Here is an 18,072-nt window from a genome sequence, read left to right as displayed (position 1 = left end):
TTCGTGCCCCGGTCTGGGAGGATCCCATATGCCGCGGAGCGGCTGGGCCCGTGAGCCATGGCCGCTGGGCCTGCGCGTCCGGAGCCTGTGCTCCGCAACGGGAGAGGCCACAACAGTGAGAGGCCCGCATACCGCAAAAAAAAAAAAAAAAAAGAAAAAAAAAATAGTGAAATGAAACTTAAACTCAATTTGCCTTGAATTGGCATTAACCAGTGTACGAGAGGCACGGGCAACTTAGAACTGAAATTTTGTTTTCTCCTCTGCTGTGACATGAATGGAGAATGATGAGTCAATCAGAACATGTACTGGGGACTGACTAGATACCATCCACCATGCTGGTGTCAGGTATGTATATATCGTCACTCAAAAGAAACTCATTGCAGCTTCAAAACAGATCATTCTGACCCCTCTCAAAGTTCCAAATGTAGAATTTAAAAGAAATGTTCAGCTAAAGAGAATCGGATATATTACAGGAGTACACACTGGTAGAGTAAGTTTTTTTCTACATCTATAAAATTCAAATAAGAAATAGGATGCCATAAGACAGAATTTCTTTCTAAGACTCTTCTAGGTTCTGTTCATTAAATCAGTGAGTACAACACAAATACTAAAATAACTTTGCAAGTAGGATTTAAGATACAACACACACTCCTCCACCACCACCAAAAGGATCATCAAAAGACCAAGATTAGCTTTACCAAGCCTTACATTTACCTGTTTTGTTTGCTTAGTACGAATCAAGACATTGTGTACCTTCCCATCATTGAGTTAAGTAGAACATGCCATTATCAAAAATAACAGTTCTTCCCTTTTAGTTCTCCCTTCCCTTTTTCCATAGTAATCCATGAAAACTGAGGTGGAAATTAGACAATTTTACTAACATTTGCTCTTTGATTTCCGGTAAACTCTGACCTTAGTCTTACATCTAACTAGGATACAGAAGTAGGAATTAGTACTTCAACCTTTTTACTAATCAAACCTTCAAATCCTTACCACCTACCACACATAAGGCACCACACTAGAGAACAGAGAGCTTAAGGACACAGTACCTCTCCTTAAGAAACTTAAAATCTGTTGGAGAGAAAGGAATAAACAAATGAAACAGTAATTACCCAATATTTTAAACTTCTATTTTGCCTTTTATTATGGTTACTTGTTTAGTTTTTCTTCTCAAATTGTGCCCCAAATGATTATTCTCTTCAGAGTAGATATTCAATAAATATTTGTAAAACTCAAAGGCAATATTTCTTGATTTTCAGAAGAGATTGATGGTGCCTTGTAGAAATCCAAGGTGGGCAATCTGACCTCCCAATATGACACCTGAGTCTCACCTGTATATGAAGAGGATGCAACTGACCCACTAACAGTGGAGTAATTCCCTTCTCATCAAGGATGGTGGAAAATTCTTTCACTCACTAGCATGGCACAGATCAAAATAAGAAGTGTAGCCACAAAATGAAGGAGTGCTAACTGTCTGAAACTGAGTTATAAACATCTTCTAACATGCTCACAAGAGAGAACTGAGTCCACTACTGCCATGCCAAAGCATGGACATCCATACCCATGGGACATAAAAGGTAGTACTCATATGAAAACAGTAAATTCAAAGTATTAAAGTCAGGAAAATATATAACCTTATTAACATTATCATTATGCATCACAGAGACTTAGATAGGAAAAAGTTACAATTCATTTTATATTTATATATTATATGGAAAGACAGATAGATAAAACCTACCGTGTGCCAATAACTCTTCTAGGCACTACAGAAACATTCATAAACAAAACAAACAAAAATCCCTGCCTTTGTGAGCTCATGTTCTAGTGAGGAGAGAAAGACAACAAAAATAAACAACACATAAGTACATTATTGAGTATATTAAAGTTGGCAAGTACAATGGAAAGGAAAATGCAGAGGAGCAGGAGGATGGGTTTTAATGTGAAATGGGGCAGCCAGAGTAAACCCCATCGAGAAGCTAACAGCTGAGTAAAGACCAAGGAGGTGAAGGAATTAGCTATGCCTATGTCTTGGGAAGAGGGGACACCCAGTGCAACAACAGAGAGGCTACTGTGGCTGGAATGGAGTGAGCAAGAGGGAGAGAATGGGAAAGGAGGTCACAGCCCTGGGTGCTAGAGCACAAAGTGCCTACATAGGCCATTTCAAGGACTTTGGCTTCCATGCTGATTGAGGCACTGAGATTTTGAGCAATGATGTAACCTACACTTTAAATAAGTGAACAAAAACAACAGCTATAACCTATCTGCCTGCGTCTTTCCTCTCAGGGTAGACAACTTCCAATCAGGAGATTCTTTTAAGTGGGCACTACTCAAAGGTCAGAGGTGAATTTCTTGTATGTTGTCCTGTGGACCCACTTCAAATAGTTTGAGATTTAAGACCAACAGGAAATCACCTATTAAGGTTGTTCTTGGACTGCTTTCTGTTTTTCGGTCGTTACAGTTTGACTAGTGTTGCACAACTCATCTTCCTTTTGCATTTGCATGGCTTCCATGAAGTCAAGCTGATGACTGGACTGCATTCTCCAAGGGGACTCAGGGTGCCTTCAACAACAAATACATCATCCTCTAGGTTGAGGCCAATGATGATCAATATCCTTCAACATCAGGAATGAGCTTCCGTTTTCCAGCTCAAAGTCATCTGTCCTTCACTGAAGAGCTTTGGTTTTAATCAGTGTTACCTAAGTGATACCTTTTCGCTCTTACAAATGGATGTGATTACGATTCTTTCTACACAACCTAAGTCTCTAATACAGAAATATAATGTGGGCCATGTGTAATTTAAAACTTTTCTAGTAGTGACATTAAGAAAGGCAAAAAGACACTTTTAGTAAAATTAATTTTAACAAAATATTTTATTTAAACCAATATATTTAAAAAATTATATCAAGTGACCAATATAAAAATATTAATAAGATATTCTACTTTTTTTTGTACTGAGTTTTGAAACCTGGTATGAACTTTACACTTAGAGTGCATTTCAAATCAGACTGGCCACATCTCAAGTGCTCAACAGCCACGTGTGGTTAGTGGCTTCATATTAGAACTAGTCTAATATACCAGGATATTGTATTCTAAACTGTTCTGTGGAGTATTAATTTTGTGAAATGCTCATCATATCACATTTTATTAACCTAGGACTCATTTTTTCACATTTCAAAGACTTCAACTAGTATGCATCTTCCAATCAACTAAAAGTGGCAGTGTTTTTTTTAATAGTACATAAAATAAAGATATGTGCTACAATTAATGGTGCCCTATAATTATGTGCATGTAGCTCTAATGTAAAAAAAAAAAAATTCCAAATTAAATTTTAGGAAAGCTGAGTAAAACAAAGTTAAGTAGACTTCTTTATTGTATAATATCTCAGAGCTTTTAATATGTTAATGTGAATTGTTAATTTTCAAAAGAGAGATGCATTATGTAGCTTTCCAAAAAAACAAAAACCAAAAAAAAAACGCACCTACAGGGTGCTTTTATATCTGAGCACCTCCTGCTATCTGTGGAAAACCATGCTCCACTGAACACAGTATGAAATACTTCCTTACCGTGCACTGTAGGTGAAGGACTTCTCGTAGGCTGAAGAAAGGGGTCACTGGAAGCACTGGCTGTGTTCAGAAAAGAACCCAGCAAATCTTGACCTGATGGTTTAGAAGGTGCTCCAAATGGGTCAAAGGTGGCGCCTAGAAAACAACAGGAGAAAGGTATTTCTTTGTCCTATGAGTTCACCCATTCAACAACTACTGCAGAGCTGTCACTCTTACAAGGCTGTAAGCCAAATACTTGAAAAATCAGGATGATGCCTGCCTCACAGGCTGTTCTACAGACCCATCCTATCCTTATAACTTCCTCCAGGGTTAACAAAGGATCCCAAGGATTTCTGACCACACATGAATAATCCCTTCTTTGTGGACAAAGGAGAACTCTGGATTTACCTGTTGGATGAACCATAAACACTACAAGCAAGGGCCCCTTGGGCCTTCGGGCGTCTTAATAACATAAGATAAGTCAGCCAAGCTTACAGACTAATAGATGAGTGGTGAAACAATGCCTGGACCATAGGAGATACCCAATGAATGAACTGTGCTCATATTCAGTGAATTCGTGGACCAAAACCAGGCCCTGTTATTAAGGTGAACAATAGAAAACCTCATTGACCAGGCTTTGTTTAGTTTTGTTTGTGTTCTTAGTGGTCTTTGGCTCACTGAAAGTTAAAAAGGGAAGAAACTGAGCATGACAAAAACTGAACTCTTATCATACCTTGTCCTGTGAAGCTAAAATATTTCTGAAACATTGCCTGTCAACAACTTGCCAGAAACTAGATGCAGATGTAGTGAAATGAGAAAAAGTTTGTGAATGAACCAAGGATGCTAGAACAAAGTGGCAGCTGAGGTTTCTAGCAAAAATGTAATAATATTAATACTGTATCATTTCTTCAGGGTTTACCGTTGTCTTTCATAAAGAATACCTCAGCTAATCCTTAATATCTCCCTGTCAGACAGAAGCGATATTATCTTCATTCCACAGACAACAAAACTGAGGTTCAGAGAGCCAAGTTTCTTGTCCAATGTCAAGCAAATGATAAGGCTGGACTCATGTTCAAGTTTTCTGACTCCAAATTCCAGGAATTACCCAAAGGCATCTCACATTCCTTACAGGTGTGAAGTGAATGTGATGAAAACCATGCAGAGTGGCATGTATATAATTGGGCTTTAATTTCTCATTATTGGTCAAGGGACAAAATTCCGTTTAGCTCCCTGTAGTAAGATGTCACTTCCTAATTTGTAAGGATCAAGCTAATGGGCTCTCAGTTTCCTGGAGTGAGACTGACCTATTCTAGGAATAGACAACTAGAATCAAACAAGTTAACGAATAAATTCCACTCTCAAAACCCAAGTAGGATATATGATTTAATATGTGTTCAGCTATGACTTCATTGGCATAATGCTCTCCTAATATCTGCTGGGCAGCAGATGAGCCTTGTGTAGCAGCAATGAATCAATGATATGTCAGGCACTCTGTTACATGATGTATATCCCTTACCTCAATTTTGTTGTTGTTGTTGTTGTTTTTGCAGTACGTGGGCCTCTCACTGTTGTGGCCCCTCCTGTTGCGGAGCACAGGCTCTGGACGCGCAGGCTCAGCAGCCATGGCTCACGGGCCCAGCTGCTCCGCGGCATGCGGGATCCTCCCAGACCGGGGCACGAACCCGTGTCCCCTGCACTGGCAGGTGGACTCTCAACCGCTGCGCCACCAGGGAAGCCCCCTTACCTCATTTAATACTTATAAAACTTTATCCCTTCTATAAAATGAGAATACTGAGATTTATAGAGTAACTGTAAGAGGACATTGGGTTAATGCTTCTACACCTAAGTTTGAAGTCAACCAGTAGAGGATTCTAAAATCTTTTCACTATTACTTGGTATACTTTTAATATCAACTTATGTTAAATTAGCAACATTCTCTAATAACTAAAAGTGAACTTCCCAACACAAGACAAGAGCTAAAATTTAGTCTTTACAACAATGCTGATAGGTAAGTATTTCCCCATTTTACAGCTAAGAAGATTAAGGTTTTTTTTTTTTTTTTTTTTTTTTTTCTTTTTGCGGTATGTGGGCCCCTCACTGTTGTGGCCTCTCCCGTTGCAGAGCACAGGCTCCGGATGCGCAGGCCCAGCGGCCATGGCTCACGGGCCCAGCCGCTCCGCGGCACATGGGATCCTCCCAGACCGGGGCACGAACCCGTATCCCCTGCATCGGCAGGCGGACTCTCAACCACTTGCGCCACCAGGGAGGCCCGATTAAGGTTTTTTAATAAGCCTACACAAATAGGTAAGTGTCAGTCCTGACATTCAAATCCAAGCCTTTAACTCTGGACTCAGTGTTCTTTCTACTTCCTCTTGGAGGACAGAATACCTGAGTTCCAGATCTGGACTGGCACTAATCAGCTGTGTATCCTTTGACAAGTCAATTAATACAGCTGGCCTCAATTTCACTGTCTATAACCTGAGGCACAGATTTAACTAATGTCTGAAAGGTCCCCTCTAGATCTGACTCTGGAACATAACTATCTGCCTGGGACTATGATGAATTAAATCACTGAAAATCACATAAGGTACATGGTCTTAAAAACATGACCATTGAGTACTATGCTATCTTGGATCCTGGGGACTTCTTTTCCTGACAGAGCTTTTGTTCACTTTGGTGAGTAAGAACTGCTGAAGGATAGAGGAAATAGCCTGGGATTCAGGGCACCTGGCTTCACATTGTGGCTCCATCAATAACTAATGTAGGAACTTGAGCCTCAGCATCTACAGTCCATGATTCTGAAACTCACTCATGTAAAGAATGCCTCCAGTTGAACCACCATAAATCAAGACCAGCCCAAAGCCTTCTGAGAAGTGAAGGATGATCCTGGGAAAGAAAGTTCCTAAAGGTAACCACCTGCCTGGAGAGTTGAGACATTCTTTTTTACTCTTCCTAATGTGATGTTGTCTTGGTTAATGGGTGATGATAACAAGGGCAGCTAGTGCTTTAGAATCTATAATGGACCTCTGCTTACCCAACTCTACTGTCTTGCAAATGTTAAAGAATTGTGGATGACCAGTCACAGAAAGGGTTGAGTCTGTGGCAATGAGCAGAGTGAAGCTGACTGAGCCTCATGGGGCTCAAACTCTGTATCTGGCACCAACTGCTCCGCTCCACCAGCTGTGCTGCTGGCAGCAGTCCCTTAAATATATCTTGAAGTAAGCAAGTACTTCTCTGCACAGCCAAAGTGTATTCAGAAAACGGCAATTCCAGAAAGGCATTACAGGAAAACTGAGGGAAAGCTCTGGAGTCAAATGGCCTGGTTTTGGACCCTAGGACTAGCTGTATAAAAGTACGCTACTAATTTGACCCTAAGCCTCTATTTCCTCAACTATAAAATGGAGATAATAGCACCTATTTACTGTGTTTTTATAAAGATTGAATTTATGGTTAGTGTCAAACTCCATGTTTGGCAAATAGTAAGTAGCCCACAAATAGTACCTGTTATTATTAACAACAATTCATCAATCTACATCTCCGAGCAGTAATAACTAAAGCAGCTCAGGGACTGAAGCCCTGAAAAAAAAAATTAAAGTAAGGGTGACAAGCTCAAATATTCATTCTTAGACTGTCCTACCAAAATGGACAATATTTCTATTTCCTCTTGTGGTCCCCACTGAGATGAAGATATAGACCTTTTGGGGACTACTAGGGAGATCAGAGAAGTCTAGATTATTAGGAAAGTTCGATTCCACCTGCTTGGCCCAAAAGTTATAATTCAACACTGAGAGGTACAGCCCAACATGAAAAAAAATTACCTTCTCCTACTCTCAGTGTTGGAGATGCAGAGGTGGAGGCGGTGGACCGGCGCGGTGTTGACTGGGTAGATGTAGGTCCACTCGGATGAAACACGTCGTCCACCCCTGACTGTCCAGCCCGGGCAGGGCCGGCTGCACCTCCACCCCCAAACAGGTCACTCAGAAGTTCGGAATTGGTAGGAGGAGCCGCCGGTGAAGAGAAGTTCTTACTCACTGCAGACCCTTCTAGACCCAGAAGGTCCACGTCCTCAGTGGGTGGAGGGGCAGCTGGCTCCTGCTGCTTTTTGCTGGGCTTCCTGGCTCCATGAGGTTTGTCGCCATTGGCGTTGCCATGTGGGCTGGAAAGGGTCAGAAGTTCATCATCCGACTGCTCACTTTCCTGATTCACTAGGGCAGCGTGGTCCTCCTCACAGAATGATTTCTCCGATTTCTGATCTAAGGAAGGCCGTTATGCCAGGAAACAGTTAGTGACCAGCCACAGCATTATTACTTTTTGTTAGAGTCTATGTACATAACTTCAGAAAGAGAGAAAAAGCAGCCTGAAAAAACACAATGCTTTTAGACCCTTACCAATGGAAAACTTGGATGTATTTCACATTACATCCAATTACTACTTGTTGAGCATCTGAGAGGCAGTATAGCATAGGAGTGAAGAGCAAGAACTCTAGAATCAGCCTGAGTCTGAATCTCATCTCTGCTACTTACTGGCTCTGTGACACTGAGAAGGTGACTTTACTTCTCTGTGCCTTGGTTTTCTCCTCAGCAAAATGGGAGTAATAAATAGAACCTAGCTCACATTGACTACTGTGAAAATTACATGAGATGATATATGGAAAGTGCTCAGATCAATAGTAAGTAGTACTTAAGTGGTTTTTATTATTTTTTAAAATTACTACTATCATCATCATCTTCTTTTTCCCAGCACTATGCTAGGTGCTTTGAAGAAAACATTATCTCCTAGTCCTCTGCTGCCTCCTCTCACTGTCTTTTCTTCTCCATGTGGTCTGGGACCAAAAGCAAGGTCTTTCTCCCACAGCCTGGAGCAGAAGTGAAGCCCACACCTAATAAGTGAATAGAGGGAACGGCTCTGCTTAGGATGGTCCTTACACCAACCTAGGAGGAGATACTTTCAGCATAAAATTGGGCCTCTTCTGGGGAAGGAATGGAGAGGCTGGTGAGTGACTTTCCAGGCCCTCCTTGAAACAGATCCCTCTTTCGAACTTTGTTACTTGCTGTCAGATGGATCCACGTTCCAAATCAAGTACAGATCCACATCCCTCATTCCCAATTCTGAAATGCAAAAAGCTATGAAAAAGGAAAGGTTTCCCTAAATTGGTGGAAAAATCTGACTGGGACTGACATGAAAGTTATTTATAGTCTTCATTGATTTCACCCAGGGTTATGAGTTATGTTTCACTACAGACATTTTAACATGTTTGATAACACATTGTCTGAGAGGCCACGGGGGGTGCTAAGCAATATGCAGTTTATGTACCGTATCATCTTTCTAACTTGCAAAGAACTCTGCATTCCTAAACCCATCTGGCTCTGCAGGGTTCAGATAAAAGATTGTGCATATGTGCTTAACCTATTTTATAGCCTGATAAGAATGATTTCTAAATTACTTACTAAAATAGCAGTGGAGAGTAAAAGTAAAGTTTTCTTAAAAGCCCTTATGTGAGGAAGAAAGATATAGGTGAAACTAAGACGGGGTTGGGAAATCTACCTGCTATCTAGATTTCACTGGGTTTTCCAATTTTTTAAATGTTATTGGTCCCATTTCTTGGTAGAAAATTCTGAAAGCAAGCCTTCGATTCAAAGGAATGCTATGAACAATTTTTTTTATCAAACATGGAAAACTCTGTGTAGGCAATGGGAATACTGTCTTATGTTTACATGGCAAAGGAAGGTCAATCAAGAGGATTTTAAGTACACTATCACCAAAGCCGGTTTCCTACCCTTTTCTTAAGAAAGTCCTTACTATGGAATTCTACATTGAACTTTGCAGTTAACCTCAGCAAACTCTAAGACAAGGATGGCGAATGGGTATCGATCAGAATGCCAATGCTAGTCTGCTAACGGTAGCAGTCTGAAGGGTCACATCGGGAAGGATTCTAAACACATCTCCAGGTTTGGCAAAAAAGGATATTGTGATCGAGCCCAATTTCTGCCAAGGTTGTTAAAGCAAGTAGCAGAGATATGTAGGCAAAGTGTCTGCCTTCCCTGTACCAGGGGAAGCTCACCTCTGCCCTGCTAGTGGTTAGACCCCTGGGCGGGGTGGGTGGAGTAGTGTGCCAGATTTTATATTTTTAAGGGCAGGAGATAGTCCTTTGTTAATTTCTTTGTGTGTCAGCAGTGTAAAGGGAGATCCTAGAAAATATCATGATTATTCATAAATCCAGGAAAGATGTGATCCAAAACACTGCATAGACAGAAAAGATAAAGTTCAGCTTAAAATGGCCTTTTGCATCAATCTAAGAGCATCCATGGAGTTCAAAGTAGGGAAGTTCCTGATTTGGAAAAGGAATGAGCAGGAAGAATGTGAAACAAAGAAGACCCCAGATGGATGACTTCTAAATGCTGCTTTACTTTAGGCTGCTTCGAGGACTAATCCTCTTTATACATACAAGAACCACGTAACTTAACCACCTAACCATGTAACTTGGAAGAAATGCCTAGAAGTACCTTGCCAACAGAGAGTGGAAAAGAAGCCACCTTGCCCAAAATGTCTGGGGTTGTCTGGAGGGATGTCTATTGGAGCCTGTCCTATAAGACAAAAGACATCAAGGAAACACATGAAATAAGTCAATGCGATAAATCACACAGAGGCTTCGTCCTGAAAACAAAACCACCAGGCGACTCATACCTCCTAAGACCAGAGTATCTTGATGCTCCTGGTGAGAAGAGAAGAGGATGCTGGGGTTGACATCTTTCGTGCAGTAATGTTCCCATGGGGGCGTTAAGTCTATCACTTTGTCATGCGGCTGTAGTTCTACATCCAGAGTCACCTGAAATAGCTGAGGATATTTTTCTGGTACATCACATGCATCCAACTCAGGCCTAAATAGGGATTTAAAAGAATAAGATCAGTGGAAAACAATGGAACCAGTATGATGTTCAGCACAGAAACCATTGTAGATTGATTCTTAGTTTCACTCTGAGATGCATTTCTAGGGAAAAATCAACCATTAACCAGATAAGAGACTTTACTTTTCTGAGCCTCCGTTTTCTTATCTAGAGAAAAGAGGAAAATAATGCCTACCCATAGAATTTAAATACTACTGCATGTGAAAGCATTCTAGAGAGCAGGGCGGATATATCCAGACAGTAAGCATTGGCAGGACCAAATCAGTTGTTAAAATAGTGAAATAAGCCCAGAGCTACCACCTTGAGCTCTTGAATGTCTACTCCTAAGCTGACCCCAGCAACTCCCACCTATCACCCCACCTTCAGTCACTTCCTTGAGTCCTCTAGGCCACTCTTTAGTATAGCAACTAAGGGTGCTATAATATTTGGTGCGGGGGGTCCCCCAGGACCCTGCTTCAGTGCTGTGGCCTGGCATCCATTCTGACTGGTCATTGCTCATATCGTACTGCTGATTCCACTGCCTTCCATGTTACAAAACACAAAGGGATACACAGATGCAAAGGATCACAGTACTAAAACTTTGTTCCCTTTTTTGTTCACTCTTGTTCCCTCAGATGGTATTTTAGACCTTTCAATTTGAAGTCTGATCCACTTGTGTTTAGGACAAATCACACCCAACTGAAAGTTATAAGATGCTAAGCCACATGCTACAGCCCTGAAGCACAGGATTTGGGGGGAAGCTGCAGCATGGCACTAAATGAGCCTTTAGCACTTGACTCCTAGCTTTTCACAGCTGCTTGGATTGAAAAGGGATTGTGGCCCAAGTAGCACTCACTTGGTGAACTTTAAAACTGTTGTGTCCAGTGGAATGAATCCAGTATGAAACTGAAGCTGGAATATCTGAGTGTTGGTCACCTAAAAATACGAGAGACGCACATGACAGTCAATCAGTGAAAAGGGAATCAGATCAAAAGATTATGTCTGGGGGAGTCATACACCATCAACTTTTTCTATATCTGTATCTTTGTTTTCTATGAATATTAAACAACCTCCTCATTTGGAGCTGACCCAGGTTCATTTCTAGCCTCTCCTCTCCACGAACTCTGCCTTGGCAAGCTATTCCTTTATCTGCTAATGCCCTATGTTCTTATACCTTGCAATACTTTGACTCATCCCATTCCTTCTGTCCAGGATGCCCCTGCTCCAACCTGATGAACTCATCCTTCAAGGACCACCTTGATAGGTCACATCCTCTGAAGCCTTTCTGAACCACCACTGGATAAAACAAACTGCTCCCATTATGACATCTCATCTTACCTCTACAATGGTAGTGGATATTTGTACATGTGTGAATTTCCCAGGAGCTCCTTAAAGGCAGAGATACAGTTTTACTCTTGTCAATCCCCCTAGGCAATGACTGGCACAGAGTATGTGCTTAGCAAATATTTAATGAATTAAAATACAATTACTTGTTATGAACATTAGGGTGCATATACCTTTTCGAATTAGTGTTTTCATTTTCTTCAGATAGATACACAGGAGTGAAATTGCAGGATCATGTGGTAGTTCTACTTTTAATTTGGGCGAGGAGGCGGGGGGACTCCATACTGTTTTCCATGTTGGTGTAGCAATTTACATCCCCCGCAACAGTGTACTAGGGTGCCCTTTTCTCCACACCTTTGCCATACTAACACCTGTTATTTCTTGTCTTTTTGACAATAGCCATTCTGATGGGTGTGAGGTGATAACTCATTGTGGTTTTGATTTGCATTTCCCTGATGATTAGTGATGTTGAGCATCTTTGCATGTGTCTGTTGGCCATCTGTATAGCTTCTTTGGGAAAAAAGGCCTATTTAGGTCTTCTGCCCATTTTTAAATTGTGGGTTTTTTTTTTTTTTTTTTTAACATTGAGTTCATAGCAGCATTATTCACAACAGCCAAGATATGGAAGCAACCTAAGGGCCCACTGACAGATGAATGGATAAAGATGTAATATATGGTTTATTACTCAGCCATAAAAAAGAACGAAATCTTGCCACTTGCAACACAATACATAGACCTGGAGGGTGTTATACCTAGTGAAATAAGTCAGGCAGAGGTAAATACTGTATGCTTTACTTATATGTGGACTCTGAAAACAAAACAAATGAACAAACATGACAAAACAGAAAGAGACTCACAGACACATGGAACAAACTAGTGGTTTTCACAGGGGAGAAGGGTGAAATAGGTGAAGGGGATTAAGAGGCACAAATTGCCAGTTATAAAATAAATAAGTCACCTGCCCATTTTTAAATTGGGTTGTCTGTTTTTTTGATATTAAGCTCCATGAGCTGTTTGTATATTTTGGAGATTTATCCTTTGTCCATTGCTTCATTTGCAAATATTTTCTCCCACTCTCAGGGTTGTCTTTTCATCTTGTTTATGGTTTCCTTTGCTGTGCAAAAGCTTTTAAGTTTCATTAGGTCCCATTTGTTTATTTTTGTTTTTATTTTCATTACTCTAGAAGGTGGGTCAAAAAAGATCTTGCTGTGGTTTATGTCAAAGGGTGTTTTTCCTATGTTTTCCTCTAAGAGTTTTATAGTGTCCAGTCTTACATTTAGGTCTTTAATCCATTTGAAGTTTATTCTGTGTATGGTGTTAGGGAGTGTTCTAATTTCATTCTTTTACATGTAGCTGTCCAGTTTTCCCAGCACCACTTATTGAAGAGGTTGTCTTTTCTCCATTGTATATTCTGGCCTCCTTTGTCATAAATTAGGTGACTATATGTCCGTGGGTTTATCCCTGGGCTTTCTATCCTGTACCACTGATCTATATTTCTGTTTTTGAACCTATTTGTAGGGCAGGAATAGAGACATAGATGTAGAGAAAGGACATGTGAACATGCGGGGGGAAGAGGAGGGTGAGATGAATTGGGAGACTGGGTTTAACATAAACACACTACATGTGTAAAATAGACAGCTAGTGGGAACCTGCTGTATAGCACAGGGAGATCATCTCGATGTTCTGTGACGACCTAGATGGGTGGGATGGTGGAGGGTGGGAGGGAGGTCCAAGGGGGAGGGGATATATGTATACATATAGCTGATTCACTTCATTGTACAGCAGAAACTAACACAACACTGTAAAGCAATTATACTCCAATAAAAAATAAATACATAAGTCACGAGGATGTAATGTATAGTACAGGGAATATAGTCAATATTTTATAATAACTCTGTATGGTGTGTAATCTATAAAAATAATGAAGCACTATGTTGTACACTTGAAACTAATGTAACATTTTAAGTCAACTGTACTCCAATAAATAAAAGTTTTTTAAATGCAATTACTTGTAGCATTATTTGTGATATCCAAACAGTGGCAATAACGTAAATGTTCATCAAATGATGAAGAGATTAATAAAAGCTATATAACCATACAATGGAATATTATCTGGGTATATAAAGAAGTACTGATATACGTTACAACATGGATGAACCTTGAAAACATTAGACTAAGTGAAAGAAGCCAGTCACAAAAGACCACACACTGTATGATTCCATTTATATGAAATGTCCAAAATAGGCAAATCCATAGAAACAGAAAGTAGATTCCTGGTTGCCTAGGGAATGGAGGAGGAGGAATGGACAGTGGCTGCTAAGAGGTGTAGAGTTTCTTTTGTGGGTGTTGAAAATGTTTGGGAATTAGCAGTGCTGCACAACTCTTTGAAAATACTAAAAATAACTGTACTGTACACTTCAAAAGGGTGAATTTTATGTTATGTAAATTTTATCTCAATTTAAAAATTGAAAAAGTATGATTACTTAATCCCACATCCTCAATAGAAATATCTCCTCTCACCCTGATCCAAATAGGGCACTATAAAAAAGGCACAAGTTTCTAAAGAGTAAGGTTTGCTCTTTAGTTCTTGGGCTTCCATCTTCTGGCAAAACCATCTGGGCAAGTCAAAACCTCTGAGGCTTACTTTCTTCCCCTGTAAAATGAAGGCAATGGGCATAAGTAATCTTTTTTTTTTTTTTTTTAGTTTTCTTTTTTTTATTGAAGTATAGTTGACTTAACAATGTTGTGTCAGTTTCTGCTGCACTGCAAAGTGATTCAGTTATATATATTTATACATTCTTTTTTATATTCTTTTCCATTATGGTTTATCACAGGATATAGAATATAGTTCCCCATGCTATACAGTAGGACCTTGTTTATCCATTCTATATATAATAGTTTGCATCTGCTAGTCCCAAACTCCCAATCCATCCCTCCCCCACCTCCTTCCCCCTTGGCAACCACAAGTCTGTTTGCTATGACTGTGAGTCTATTTCTGTCTTGTAGATAAGTTCATCTGTGTCATATTTTAGACTCCATACATAAGTAATATCATATGGTATTTGTCTTTCTCTTCCTGGTTTACTTCATTTAGTATGATCATCTCTAAGTTCATCCATGTTGCTGCAAATGGCATTATTTCATTCTTTTTTATGGCTGAGTAGTATTCCATTATATATATATATAAAATCAAATTTTTATATATATATTTATATATACGTATATATACCACATTTTCTTTTTTTTCTCTCTGCATTGGGTCTTCGTTGCTGTGCGTGGGCTTTCTCTAGTTGCGGCAAGAGTGGGGGCTACTCTTCATTGTGGTGCGCGGGCTTCTCATTTGCGGTGGCTTCTCTTGTTGGGGAGCACGGGCTCTAGGTGCTCAGGCTTCAGTAGCTGTGGCACGCGGGCTCAGCAGTTGCGGCATGTGGGCCCTAGAGTGCAGGCTCAGTAGTTGTGGTGCACAGGCTTAGTTGCTCCGCAGCATGTGGGATCTTCCCAGACCAGGGATCGAGCCCATATCCCCTGCATTGGTAGGGGAAGTCGTAACCACTGTGCTACCAGGGAAGTCCCTATACCACATTTTCTTTATCCACTCATCTGTCGATGGACATTTAGGTTGTTTCCAAAGGTAATTTTTAAATGTTTTTTCTGATTCTAAAACCAGAAGTCACTCAAGCCCAAAGTGATGTACACTCCTATTAAAGGATCAGCTGAGCTTATATCATAATTCTTTCTGAAACCATACCTTAGCCTGTAGCCGGCTTCCAATGGTTGACCTCAAGTGATACATGGAAACAACCACATCTCCTTGCACAGTGATGCTCAAGGGAATGAAGATTTTTCCATCTTGGACACGGTATTCTCTTTAAACAGAGACAAAAGCATACACTGAAAGAGAGTCTAATCTGGCACAATAACACAGGTATACAGGCACTGTCTTCTGTGGCTCTGGCCAAGGCACCTGTTTGCCCAGGCCTGAACCCAGGAGCCATTTCTTATCTTAAGCAAAGTCAGGAGCACAGCCAGTGCCAACTGGATGCAAATTGGTTCCGCCACAGGATACCACTGGTCTTATGCCAGGTCCTCTCTCTCCAACCCATCCTGATTTCTAGATAAATCAACTGCCCATTAGCAGAAATCGTTTTCCCCAAATACATGTAGCCCTGATGTATTTACCTTGCCCTAACTGTAAATTTATGATAAAAACAGAGAGAGAACAAAGAAGTCTAACTGAGATCAACATAGAAACAGCAGTGAGATGCTCTGTGAGTATCTCGTATACCAATTTTGAAATTCAATTTATTTCAAATTAATTTCATTTTCTGTTATCATCTAGTCCCTTCTTCCATATCTCCCACCGCCTCCCACTGGCACTTGCTCTTTACTATAGGTTCTATAACTTTTTAATTATATAACCATCTACCTAGTTGCTCACCTAGAAACCTCATTCATTCCTGATTCTTCCATTATCATCACCAATTCTTATCAAGGTCATCTCCTTCTTAAACATCCAGGTCTTCTGCCCTACACCACTGTCTTAACCCTCATTATAGCTCATGTTAGTCCCTTAGTTTGTATCACCATTTGAAGGGGCGCTATGGCATCCCTTGATTTAATTGTGCTTTTCTATGATTACCACCTATATTGAACATTTTAAAAAATATCAGCCATTTCATAATGTAGTCCTCAAAGGAAGAATAGGATCCAACTTACACAGGAATGGAGCAGTTCACAAGAAGAAATGAAGAAAAGTATCATGACTTACTTCATTCGTTCAAAATCTGCACAAGTTGTATATATTTTGGTTTCTCCAATCAGTACATCACAGTAAGGGCGACATCCATTTCTCTGTTTGTTGAAAAAAGGAACTGGACTGACAGTGATCGACTTAATAGTGAGAGGCTTGAAGTGAGGGCGGTAGGGTTTGTCTGCTAGGAGGTCACACATGTAGCCCAGGTACCTAAAACACAAGACAGACATTCTATTGGTGCCGACCACAGCAGAAGAAATAAGCAGTCAATTTGCTATTAAGTTTGTTCTCATAAATTATTAACCTACAATAAAAATTTACTGTGTTAATTCTTTAAACATTAAATGGCAAAAGAGAATGCTGCCATAATTTAGGAAAGCTTTTATCTAGTGACACTGCTGTACTTCCCCCCGAAGAGCTGATAAAGGGGTATTTATTAAATGAAAAAGCTTACGGGCATTTTACACTAGCTCAATATTTGATCTAGCAGATTAAATTTATCAGTTAAGGGCTAGCTTTGGAAAAAAAATCAGAATTTATCATCAGACGTAGCTTTAATCCAAGAGGAAGTAAGGAGATGCAGTTTAAATAAGAGAAAGAAGAAACTGTGCCCAAAGAGAAGATAATACATTGATTATCTAAAAAGGTTTTTCCCCTTTTTTTGGGACATGATACAAATTAGACCATGTCTGCGCCAACCCTGCATCTAGCTGACTTTACCTCCTATGGGATGGCGAAAGTCCAATTCCTGGTCGCTTTGCGTAGAGTAATCGAACAGCTGGGCCAGGAGTAGAGTAGAGATTACAGAAAATGAACATAGCACCAACCAGAATTGATGATGCTGCCCGTCCATCCTATCAAAGAAAACGTATAAACTTGTCATAAACATGGATCGGTCAGGCACTCAACACTGAGAGTGGCTGTACTTGGCAATTAAAAGAAAGAGGTCAAGGGTGGGGAGTCTGGGTGTGGGCTGTGGAGGAGAGAAATCTTAACTACAGGTGCCTGTCAGTTAAAACTTGTTCACCTAAAAACCCAAATCTGTCCCAGCTATTTAAATCACAAAGCATCAAGGGAAGACTGATTCTTAGGATGCAATTGACTCTCTGCTAACCTAAGAAACCCAGCAATATAAATTAGATTTGTACATATTTACTGAAAAATAATCTAGTCTTCAAAGTAACTTTGGACTTGTAGGATCAGAACTAACAGTTGAGGTCTCTCAGTTTAGGGTGAAGGTAAAGAGTTCTCAGGTTAGGCAAATACTGCTTTTTGGAATATGCGATGGGTGTATTTTACCCAAAGTTATGTTCCTAGGTGGATATAAAATAAAGAAGCTTCACCTGATTCAACCGCACTAAGTAAAGGAATGCAAGCGGTAACATTCCTGACAGATGGTGAGCGGCTTCTTCTAGAATACTTTAAGGGACAAGGAGCACCCTGCTTCTGGACGAGCTTCACAAAGTTCTTCCTTATACTGAATATGCTGAGTTGCAGTCTATTCCACTCAACGATCCTCATTCTTCCTTCTCTCAGGACAAAGTGTAAA

General features: G+C 40.3%; 1 protein-coding gene across 1 annotated transcript in view; it reads right to left on the bottom strand.

The window, feature by feature from the left end:
* Positions 1–18,072, bottom strand: part of DNAJC6 (DnaJ heat shock protein family (Hsp40) member C6) — a 94,505-nt gene that overhangs the window by 14,186 nt on the left and 62,247 nt on the right. The window contains exons 6-13 of the mRNA XM_060084356.1: positions 17,244–17,377; positions 16,539–16,733; positions 15,519–15,636; positions 11,283–11,362; positions 10,227–10,420; positions 10,046–10,126; positions 7,361–7,795; positions 3,564–3,698 (exon numbers count right to left, since the gene is read on the bottom strand). Coding sequence (XP_059940339.1) covers positions 3,564–3,698; positions 7,361–7,795; positions 10,046–10,126; positions 10,227–10,420; positions 11,283–11,362; positions 15,519–15,636; positions 16,539–16,733; positions 17,244–17,377 — 1,372 coding nt within the window. The remainder of the gene's footprint in view (positions 1–3,563; positions 3,699–7,360; positions 7,796–10,045; positions 10,127–10,226; positions 10,421–11,282; positions 11,363–15,518; positions 15,637–16,538; positions 16,734–17,243; positions 17,378–18,072) is intronic.

This window comes from Mesoplodon densirostris, chromosome 2, assembly GCF_025265405.1.
Source record: "Mesoplodon densirostris isolate mMesDen1 chromosome 2, mMesDen1 primary haplotype, whole genome shotgun sequence".
Taxonomy (NCBI): domain Eukaryota; kingdom Metazoa; phylum Chordata; class Mammalia; order Artiodactyla; family Ziphiidae; genus Mesoplodon; species Mesoplodon densirostris.
This window is presented reverse-complemented; position numbering and strand designations above follow the sequence as displayed.